Here is a 12,085-nt window from a genome sequence, read left to right on the forward strand (position 1 = left end):
CATATAGAGCAGATTTGGGTCCCATGTATAATTTTTAAAATAACCTCTGTGGCTTCCTTGGCTCAAAGCCATGGACTACAACATACCATACAGTTTGTGGAAGAGGAAGAGATGAGAAAAGGGTAATAGACAGGGCAGTTTCTGATCACTTGGAAACGTGAGGGTAGATCCGAAATAACTGTTGCAACTTCAGTTAAGTCACTTCCACGTGATTCAAAGCAGAATCTGCTGTGATTCCTCGGTGTGTTTGATATCAAAACACTAAGGTGAGTTATGACTTACCGTGTAAAAAATGTAGCCATTTAACATTCTTTTGCAAAGGTTAATTTTTTAGTATTGATTTTTCAATACGTCTTCAACTCTTGAATGTGTTTTTTTCTTTCAAAATAGAGGCCAGAAGATGCATTTTATATATATAATACACTCTTAAGTTTTTTTCTTTCTTGAAAACTGAAAAATGCAATGAAGGTTTGAATATTGAAATGTTTTCCAAACACAGCAATACTACTCTGTCAAAAGTATGCTTTTCTCTGCAATCTGAAAAACAAACTCAGGGCACATAAGCAGAAGTCATAGCCAATTGTTTGTCTTTTATACTGTTACTTAGGTGAGCCATGGCCTTTTAAATTCCACTTTTCATTTACTGCTGTTCCCTCTACAGTATGTAGCCTTCAGAAGTTGAAAGTTTACAGCAGGTAACACTTGTTAAGTGTTATTCACATGATTGCAGAAATGTTGCTTGTATTTTGTACTTTTTTGTTAGGGTACTCATTCTTTCATACATCCTTCAGTGAATAACACATGATAAGAGGTTCTAAAGTATTCCATTGTAAAACTAAAACATAGCTTTGTCTGATGAGTATTTTAGCAAGTAGCCAACTGTTTCGTAACGTATCATGAGGGCATTATGTAGGTCTTTGTTCAGCCTTAGTATTGTTTTCTGATTTCGTGTCTTTCCTGGAGATTAATTTTGCCATACATCTGTTTTCTTGAAATAAGGAGGCAGGGGGGACAGATTAGGGGAAAATAACTGCAGAACTTGAAACACACAGTTCAAATGGTTCAAAGTGTATAATGCTGTGAGGGGAGGTAGAGAAATTTGCTAGAGAAATTTGCTTTTGTATGAATTTGCCAGTCACTCTGTTATTTTGTATATTTTTAGTTACTTTTTCTGCCTGAAGTAAATGGTTACATTAAATGTGTTTTCTGCTTTGTAAAGGAGTAGCAAGTCTGGCTTTTGAAGGGAAATATTTTTATTTCACATTGAGAGCGTTAAATACTAGGCTAGAGACTTTTCTGTGGGTTTGCCAATATATCATGTGGCATTTTGTCAGTGTTCAAATAAATAACCAGAGAAAATACTCTGCTTTCAGGAGCTGCTAAGTCGAACATCACTAGAGACTCAGAAGTTAGATCTAATGGCTGAAGTTTCAGACCTGAAGATTAAGCTGGTTGGTATGGAAAAGGAACAGAGTGAATATGAAGAGAAACAGAACAAAGCAGAGGTGAGTTTCTTTATTATCCTGTTTTCTTTTTTTTTTCTCATATGTCTATGTTAAACTGTCATACACCTGAGCTTTTGAACTGAAATTGGTATGCAATAGGATTTTCCATACTTACAACACAGTCTGTATCATTGATCATGTGAATTCAGTGAGGAATATGATTATGTGGTTTCAAGATGTGGTTTCTCTGCCCCTCTTTCATTATGCCTCTTCAGAGGCTGCTATTTGGCTTTAATCAAGGCACAAAGTCCCTTCTAGAAGCACACATTACAACTGGTGTTCACTTAACCCTTTCCTGTCCACAGGAGTTGAACTGGGATGGCCATGTGAAGCCTACCAGGTCTTCCTTGTTCATGTGGCAGAAAAGGCTGTTAGCTCAGTAGTGCTACAAACACTTAGATGATCAGTGATTTTAATGCATATGGCACTTGAGGCAGGGGATTTTCCTCAATTTGTGGTTGCAAAATAAATAGTGCTGAAAAATAATGTGCATTGGAGGCAATTCAAATTCTTACTCCTTTTGAGATACGAATATTTCTGGATATCAAAAACACCTTTGCTTTTTACCATAATGGTTAAGAAAGAGTATACGAAACAGGGAATCGTATGACCAATGTCCATTTCATGGTAGTGAGCAGATGGTGGGAGCTGGGAAAGAAGCTTCTTATGAAATAGAATGATTCACATGAATTGCTGTGTGTTGCCCTAATCAGTGGGCCTGTGAGGGGTCCAACTAGCAGGAGAGGGTTACCTGGCAAGGGAGGATTACTAGGCCCAAGTTTTGGATATTGCTGAATGAAAAAAAAGACTTACTGCTTCACATTGACTTAGGACAGTATGAAATCCAGGCAATGTTAGAAGACTGTTTGCTCTCCATAAAGTTGCTAGTGGAATATTAGATAACTATGTATAAGTAATTTACCTTCAGTGACATAATATGTTTGGAGTTTGTTTGTTTTGTGACTTATCCTCTGAAGTTTTCTCTAGAGATTAATAGATAGCTTAAAGAGAGTAATTTCTGGCGGAGGTTGCAAGACAGAGAGGCACCAGCTGCTGTTTTTACCATCTGTGGCATTCTCATACTCTTTCACCCATAATTGTCAGTGTCTTGTGTACAGAAGGCATAAGCAGCCTCATACTACCTGAAAATCTGAACAGGTTTGTGCAGTGCCTGATTGCCTTCTCCCAGCAGCTGCCTTCCTGAGAGGCCTTCAGCACTTCCTATTACATTGAATACTAGGATGAGGCTGCCTAAGTGATTGCAGGACATGCACAGTCAACCTGACTCTTGGAAAGCAACAAAGGTTTTGAGAGTATTTGCACTGACAGGACTTTTAAATACCCAGTAGGACTGGACCTGTGATGAGGGCCGGGCTAAGAAATTATTCTGCCACTGCAACAAGGTGTGGGGCACTTGTGGATGGAAAAGTTGAGCTTTATTGGCCTTGAAAGCCTTTGTTGTATTGCTAAGTGATAGGAAACATTCCAGCTGAGATGGAAAATAGTTCTAATCTGATGGAAAAATTGAGAATCATTGTGTTAGGTGTGCCCTGCATTATTAACTACCTCAAGATGTGATTAGATTTCTGGACTGTTGAATGTCACAAACCTGTGTATAGAAAGCAAGGAAAATAGGTGTTGTAAAGCAATGGGAAATAAACAGCAATTTCACTTTGCTCATTGAACCATTTAAAAAATCGTTTCAGATTGTCCTGAATAAGCATTAATCCCATTTGTCAAGATAAGCGGGGTTTGCTTTCCATCAAATTGGATGTTTACTTGAATTATAACTCTTTAACCCTATTTCATCTCCTTTTACTGTAGATTTCATTAATTTTTCAATACCAACCCAACTTCAAACATCAGAATGAAATTTAGTAATATATTTTCTTTATGCTCTTACACTTGGTCATAGTTTGATTGTTTTCCTGAAGGCCTTGTCTCCACTGCCCAACTACATCCTTCTAGTGAATAAATCACTCTTACGTACACAGTCTTATTTGCCCTTGTTTATGTGTACACAGTTGTGTTCTGGTAACCTAATTGCTTCAGAGTGAGACAGTTCTCCAAACTGATAGTGACTGAGTGAAATTAATCTTGCTGTAATCGTGTCTCTGAATGTTCTGGCTACTACAACATGTTCTTACAGCATATTCTGCCTTAAGTGAAATTGCAATTAGTATTTTTACATAAATGGAACAAAACCATGGGTGACAGAGCTTTTCTTATAGACTGAAGCTAACCAGTTGCTGCTTTCAAGATGGAGTTTAGGACTGACAGAGGTGAACAGAGCACTGATTTGATACATTTGCTACTGTCAGTAGTAGTAGTCCTCAGTTTTCATCTTAGTGCATGTGTTACAGAGGCATCCAAGTAGTTATCAGCTCATTCATTATACTTCATGGCTGACTCGGTCATTTCTAAATCTAATTATGCATTTTATAAAATTTAAATTTGATGTTGCGGCATAATACAGCTAAAACATGTTTGCCCTGGACTCCGATTTTTTTGCCAGCCTCTTTTACAGAAGCTGTTTCCAGCCACATAGAATTTATCTATAGAGGTGTTCCTCTGGCTGGGTAGAAACAAAGCAAATTAAGACATCCTTCTAAATATGAACAAGTTTTAATGGGTCAGATTTGTTTAATTTTATTTTATGCAGCTGTAGTTTAGTTTTCATTTTAGTTAGCAGCAAAGAGTTTATCAAGCATTGTTACCCTCCTCTTAAAGGTATTCGTTTCACACTGAATGCCACTTGTCCAGCCCTTCAAAAACACATGCTAAATTTAAAGTGCCATTTATGTGTGTGTGTGTGCATATACACACACACACACACACACATATATATATATATATATAAAGCCACTGGGGTGAGGATAATAACTGCTTCTAACTGGACCGTCTCACTCTTGACTTTGTAATTTTAATTCCCTTTTTGTGGAATAACGTTCTACTTTTGACGCAGTGATGCTATGAAGGTTTCTGAAATCTCCCTGGACAGCTTTTCTCTTGCCTGAGAAGCCTATGGTGGTTTAGCCCTGGCTGGGTACCAGGTGCCCACCAAGTGATATTATGTATCACTCCCCCTCCAAAACTGAACAGGAGAGAGACAAATGTAACGAGCGGTTTGTGTCTTGAGATAAGGACAGGGAGATCACTCAGCAATTGGCATCATGGGCAAAACAGACAGGATTTGATTTATTAATGAATCATAAGAACAGGGAGATGAGAAATAAAAAACAAATCTTAAAACACCTTCCCCCACCCCTCCCTCTGCCTTCCAGCCCTTCTGTGACTCTGCTTCCCTCCCCCAGCAGCGCAGGGATTGGGGGTTACAGTCAGTTCATTACAGATGGACCTTGCCAGTGCTTCTTCTCAGGGGGAGGCCTCCTCACACTTCTCACAGCTACAGTGTGGTATCTCTCCCATGGGAGACAGTCCCTCATGAACTTTTCCAGTGTGACTCCTTCCCATGGGCTACAGTTCCTCATGAAATGCTCTAGCATGGGGCCTCCCAATGGGGGCAGCTCCTCACACCCTGCCCCAACATGGGTCACTCAGCAGGACAACAGTCCTTCAGGTGCTGACTGCTCCAGCCTGAGTCCCTCAGAGGATCACAAGTACTGAAGGAAAAACCTGCTCTGGTGTGGGCTCCTCTCTTTCCATGGGCTCCCAGGTCTTTCCAAGAACTTGCTCCAGTGTGGACTCTTCCACGAGCTGTGAGTGGGTCTCTGCTCCCTGGTGGCCTCCATGGGCTGCAGGGGCACAGCTGCCTCACCACAGCCCTCACCACAGGTCACAAGGGAGTCTTTCTTTCAGGGCCCAAGCACCCTCCTCCCCCTCCTTCTCCACTGACCTGGGTGTCTGCAGAGATGCTGTTCTCACATTCTCACTCCCTGTTGCTGCTGCAGTTTAGCAACTGCACAGCAACCCCTTCTCAAATACATTACTCACTGAGTCGTCACCTCAGTCACTAATTGTCCAGGCCTGGGTCAGCAGTGGCGTCCATATTAGAACTGACTGGCATTAGCTCTGTCAGCTACAGGGGAACCTTCTGGCAGAGCTTTGTTTAAAGAAGTCACCCCTGTAGCCTCCTTGCTACCAAACCTGGCCCAGACAAAACCACTACAAAGCATTAGAAACTTTGGAAATGTAATTTCTTAATGTAGCAATTTCTTAAAGTTGCTCAGTAGATGGAAGTACGTCCTGACAACTCCCATCTCTATCTGGTACTACTTAGTGAGGTATCTGATTGTGAAGATGATGGTAAAAAAATAACCAAAATCAAAGCACGGAAGGCAGAGGAGTTGATGATAGTATCTGAATTGTATGTACAGCAAGTACTATGGGTGTTCTGCTTTCCAGTGCTCTGCTAGGAGGATGAGTTAGCTAGGGGGATGTTCTGCTGTGCTGCTGCAAAGTGGTAATTTAGCCACTGAGCATATGAAGGATATGGTTTCACCCAGGGGAACTTTTCTTAACCTATGCAACTCTGGGAAAATGTGGCAGCCTATAAAAGACTAGATATTTCAGAGTTTGTGTGCTAGGGCCCAGTATTCTTTCTAAATTTTTGATTGTTTATAGAACTAATCCTCTTTTACATGCATTAAAGGTTTGTTGGATGAAAGTCACATTGTAAACCTGATTGACAATTAAATGTATAAAATGAGATATATGCAACTGCTTTTCTGAATTTTATCTTAAGAATATTCTTAAGAATAGAAAAATACTATACTGATGTGAAACTCTTTTAACCAACTGGTATGTACACTTTTGAAACAAAGTCTTTGTGAATGTTTTAAAGTTGACTCTGGATGCTGATGCAGTTTGAGATTGGTTGGGTTAAATACTTACCTGGTCAGAATAGTGTCCTATCCTTGTAGTAGCTGTTCTCTAGCTTTGAGATTGTTGAGAGTTGAGATTCCAGGAGGACTGTTGTGCTTTGTAATGAAGAACTTTTTTTTAAATTATGGTATGTCATCTGTTGTTCTGTTCACTAAAGTATTTTCCATTCTTTTGGGAGATGGATTAATTTCATCGAATTTATTCCACTTCAGGAGATTCAGAAATCACAAAAACATATGTTGTTAACATACATGAAATTTGAGGAAAAAAAAGCACTCCAAACTTGTAATACCTGAGAAAATACCCAGCACTATTTGTTACTGACTTAGGGAATTTAAGTGAAATGCTATATAGGTTTTAATACTTTGGTTGGCTTTCTGTAGCTGGATTGCTTTGTGTGTATCACTGATGTACAAGGGTCCAAGAACCTGGCCATCAAATTGGTGCACTTTAAAGCCATTGCTTTTTCTTCTGCAGCATCCTTTGATTTTTTCCTATGTACGTTGCTTACCTCTCTCCATGTCAAGATACTGCCTAGCTAGCAAGTTAGGTAGTGGAGTTAGATTTCTGATCCATACTAGACCTGGAAACAGAATTACTTTACCAGTAAGTTTTGTGTATAAACTGTGAAAGAAAATGACACCAATGAGCACTTTGTGACTTCTTCCTAGTGGAAGAATTGGCTATGTAAATGAATGTAATCAAGTCTTATTTCAGCAAAAGTGTTCCTCTGAGCCAACATATTGAAGTACATGCCAATTTTTCCTGATGTCTGACTTGATGTGACTATATAAGTTTCCAAAAATGAGGGGACGAATTCTGATGTTCACATTGGGATCAGAATCGTTAATTAGTCTGGAATATAGATTCTGTTCTATTCATGTTTCCATTCTACATGCATCATCTCTCTTTTTTTAGTTTGCCTTTGATGTGTTTCATATATTTCTTTGTGCTGCAACTGTTGAAATTTCTTCTTTGCATAATTTTCTTTCTCACCTGTCTTTTTTTTTCTTTTTTTTTTTCCTTTCTTCCCATATTTTCAGTCAGTAGTGAACTTGATCAGTGAGCTACAGGAGCAGATGTGTAGACTGCAGCTGGAAATTAATAGTAGAATCCAAGAAAGAAAGTCTCAGGATAGGAAACCAGACTTGACTCCTGATGGTCCTCAGTCTAGTCCAAGATCAGTGGTAGAGGCTGTCAGCCAGAAGAATTGTTCTCAATGTGATGTATGAGAAGCACACCTTAGCTGAAACCTGTGTATTGCCTCTTCTCTTGCAGAAACTGAATTCTGCTAACCAGAGCTATGTTGTGAATTGCTGGCATTAATCTTTGTGGCTTTCATTAACAAAGAGTGAGATGGTCATAAAAATGACCAAAAAAAAAAAAAAACCAACCCAAAACCCCAAACCCTCCAGACACTCCATTGAACAAACTACAGTGACAAATGGTAGCAAATTCGGTCACCATTGATATCTGCCTACTAAAGCACAGATATCTGTAAGATCCAATCACGTTTTTCAGGATTTTGATTTTCATTGTACTTGCAGGTCTGTAGTGCTGGTGTGGCATGGGTTGGGATTTTTTTTTTTTCTTTTTGGGATTGGTTTGGGGTTTTTTCTTAGTTGAGATTTGTCTGTTTGATATGCAGCATGCTAGCATGGTTTGGTAGTTGGTTAATTTTCCTCACACTACTGTTACCCTAACTGAGCACGATGATGCACCAGTCCTCTGAACACAGATTATTAATTCCTGAGTGTCTTAAAAGCTTGACACAAATAAATACAGTTCCAGTAAGACTATCTGAAATGTATCATTTTTCTGATGGTAATGTTAAAGTGAATGAAAAGAATCATAATAAAAATAATGTGCTTATACTTTTAAAATAGAGAATCCCACACTTCTTTTTTTCACCTCTGACATTTTTGAAATGTACATTTTTTAATTTACATTACAGATCTTAGTTGTATTTGATCAAAACTGTCACGTATAAAAAGAAAAGCCACTTTGTATAAACTGCTTAAATCTACTGAAGGTGGAATGATACTAATGTCTGAAAAAAGTCAGTTTTAATATTTACTTTTAAATCCATTTCCTTTAGTTGCCAGATCTCTTTGGTTAAAATTTGGATCCCCAGAGCTCATTTAATAAGTATTCTTCTTATACTGTGAGGATTTTTTTTTCTCATATGTTTATTTTACAAAAATAACTCATTTGGATATGATGTCTATTTTCAAAATAGTGTTATTGATTTATTAGTGCCATTAATAGTGCTGTTAATAGAGCTTACCTCTGTCCAGAACTGATTAGTGAATTGTTAGACTATAGTACAAGCTGCAGTATTGGAGACCTAATCTGAGTATCAAATTTGAGAGTCATCCAAAATAAACATGAATTTAACCCAAAGTATTAGTATTGCTGTTTAATGCACCTACTATCCAGGATTCCAGAATTGTCTTTCACTTCTTAATTTTTCCTTTCCTCAACTCATTTTAAGACATTTGGTCTTGTCAGAACTCCATCAAGGATTTAATAATGTTGTCCTTCATTATGAAGAAGATATGGCTCTGTCAAGGAAATGGAGAAAGGATATTTTAGACACGGTTTTGTCAGAGGTGTTTCTAACAGAGGGTATTAGAAAGTCTTGTTGGTTGGAGCTCTAGGCTGCATCAACTCAGTTTGCTAAATGGCAAACATCAATGCTGAAAGAGCATATATGTAGTTTGATTGTATCTATTGTATAAACACTAGTCTTTTATTGGTAAGTAGCTTAAATACCCATTTGGGGAGAGGATTGTCACTTTCATTAAAGTTAGTAATCTTTCAGCAGTGCATGTTTCTGCTTAATTTCTGGGGTGGTGGAAAAAACAAGCAAAAAGCCCAAAACACAAAACATTAAAAACCCCAATCCTCCCCAAAAAAGCTCCAATAATAAATATCACGTGAGACTGCAGTTGTGGATTTTTTGGCTAATTTTTGCTGGCACACACATGATTTCACCAGGCATAGTCACCAGACTAAGAAATGTGTTCATCGCTTTGAGTGGAAAGCTTTCTCTGAGAAAGTATTTCTTATCTCTTAATTTAAAATAGTATTTGTGTTCTTAGATTAGGTCAGTTTTTAATATGGTTGTTCAGTGTAGATTACAGTTTGGTTCATGCATGGTCTCTAATTCAGGACTACAAGAAATTGGTATCTAGTAGAGAAATCTTAATTTTGGCTGCTGTTCTTCCTTCCTTTGCAGGGTTTGCTGCAGGAACTTAGACACCTCAAAATTAAAGTGGAAGAACTGGAAAATGAAAGAAATCAATATGAATGGAAATTAAAAGCGACTAAAGTAAGCAGAATACGTGGCATTTGCTAATGACAGGCTTTCAGCTGGAAAGGGATACGCTCCACTTCTCATCAGTATTTAATCCTTTTACAATTGCCTTGTGTCAGTGCTTGCTATAAAATTAAGTTTCCTTCTACAATCTTTAGAACAAGATTTTTATTTAAAGTGTTTGTAGCTCCCTTTTGTACCTTTTGCTTCCTCATTTTTGTAGTTCTTATTTCAAACAAACAATAAAAAGGCATTTTGACTTACAAAAGACCTGTTCAGAGGAAAGACTTCTTTGAAGGTTTTCTGTCTTTAATTTGCGTAATTGTGACAAGACTCTGTGGAATATGCTTTCCAGACCAAAGAGAAGAGACATGCAAAGTTGGTTGAGTGTTCATTTACTATGGAATTTATTTCAGTAGACATTAAGCCTAAAATACACCATTAGATCATCTGCTTTGGCTTCGTGTATAGCTGCCTTACCCTTCTGTTGACCTTAAATCCTGGAAAGCTGTTGGATCATAATCTGGGGAAACTCAACATTTGAAAAATTTAATCATTTTCTCTAGTAATTAATTTTTCTAGTTGAATATTCTCATTGTTGAAGAGTTGTACTGTACTTCTAGTTTGAATTTTTAGCCCTTTTCCACTAGATTAAAAAGTACTTTATTATTTTTCCCTGTTGAGGTACACTTTTGTGTTGCAATCACATATTTATTTAGTGTAGTGCCATATTCCCTGTCTGGTTTTTTTTGAGGCGTGGTTGGATCTAGAAGAAACTGATTAGTAAACTGAATTTTGCTTTTAATACTTAGTAGCTTCATCCCAAAATGACAGACAACTCTTATTTTATTTGTATTAACATTTCTTTCTTTTGAGAATTCTTGGATGAATATTTAAATCTTGCTGTCGTGCCTTTTTTTTTCTATTAAGATGATAACTCTTGTATCCATGAAAGTGTTCTCTCTGACGTGGTGGATATGAACAGTCTTTGGGAAAATATTTTCTCAAGCAGTGTGTGGCCAGCAGCCAAGACAGATAAAGATTATGGAAAATGTAGGAGCAGAACAAAAATAAGAAAGAAGAATTAAAACCCACTGAGTGAGAGAAGGTTTAGGACTCTAAAGGAAGAAAAGCACAGGAAAAGAAAGAGGAGGTAGAAACATAATTGTAGAGATGACAGGAATGAGACATTAAAGGAAAAGAGGGCATTGAACAGAGCTATGAGAGAAAATAGACCAGGGGAGGGAAACCAAATCTAGTATTAAGAGGTCTCCAGCTTTTGTTTTCTTGTTGTTCCAGCTTCTTAGATGAGAAATTGGAATGATTCCATGGCTGGATATAAAAAGCATATTAGTCACTGGGAAGTGTTGGAGCCCTTCAGAGATACAAGAAGGCAGATTCTTCTATTCCATATGGAATTGCAGGCAGAGTGGTGATCTTTTACTGCCATCCAGCTGCTTGCTTCCTAGTGAAAGTAATTGTGTATATTAGAGGAAATTAGTCTATGGTTTTCCTTGTCAGATAATGTCATTTGGCATTTCACATTTTTTCCTGCTTTATTTTAGTATTTTGGACAAGTGGTCACATTAGTGACTATTTGTTTCCTTTTTTCTTTAACTGCAAGGAGGATTGGTATGCTTTTGGTATGCAGTGTCGATCCATAGAAGCTTAAGGCTGCTGAAAAAAATCTTGATGAAGCTACTGACTTAGTAAAGTATGCTGCTGCTGAATGTTCTCAGAAATAGGAAAAACATAAGAGTCACTGTATTTCAAGCTGGACAATCACCAAATTCTTCTCCCTGTGTATCGCTGAGATCTTTAATGTGTGATAGTCTGTCCCAGTCAAGTGGCAGTTAAGTGTAAAGAACCCCTGATATTTTGTTGTATGTATGTGGTTGTTTTCTGGGCCATGCTTTGCTTCCAGCCTGTTTACTGTACTATCTGATGTGAAGAATAAGTTTTGTTATCAAACTGAAAAGAGGGCTTAGCATTAATAGAATCTGAGATATATTAATAAGTAGCAACTAGGATTAAAAAATGGTATATTTTGAAAAGTGCTTTGTCATATTTTAGAGATTTTTATCCAAAACTCAAGAGCTGCCCTGTAATAGTCCTTACTCTGACCAGCATGGTAGTATTGAGAAACTTTTTCCAGAGTTTCTTTACCTACACGAGTCCCTGAATTTTACCTTTCATTAAGTCTCTCTTCTCCAAGAGCTAATGGCATTGGAAAAGATGAGCTTCTGGGAGGATTGGACTAGATGATTTTTGAGGTCCCTTCCAACCCTTACGATTCTGTGACAGTACCAACATGAAATATGTACGGTGGTTACAGGGTTTATGAAATGCCCTGAGTTGTGAACTGGACAGCAATCAAAGTGTTACACTTGGAAGTCTTCTAGTTCATGGGAAAGAA

At 37.8% G+C, this 12,085-nt stretch overlaps 1 protein-coding gene across 6 annotated transcripts in view; it reads left to right on the top strand.

Annotated features, from left to right (window-relative positions):
* PPFIBP2 (PPFIA binding protein 2) overlaps window positions 1–12,085 on the top strand; it is a 102,579-nt gene that overhangs the window by 65,069 nt on the left and 25,425 nt on the right. For all 6 annotated transcript variants that reach the window (XM_062000552.1, XM_062000554.1, XM_062000556.1 and 3 more), the window contains exons 6-7: window positions 1,374–1,505; window positions 9,592–9,684. In XM_062000552.1, the coding sequence (XP_061856536.1) occupies window positions 1,374–1,505; window positions 9,592–9,684 (225 nt within the window). The remainder of the gene's footprint in view (window positions 1–1,373; window positions 1,506–9,591; window positions 9,685–12,085) is intronic.

This window comes from Colius striatus, chromosome 7, assembly GCF_028858725.1.
Source record: "Colius striatus isolate bColStr4 chromosome 7, bColStr4.1.hap1, whole genome shotgun sequence".
NCBI classification, from domain to species: domain Eukaryota; kingdom Metazoa; phylum Chordata; class Aves; order Coliiformes; family Coliidae; genus Colius; species Colius striatus.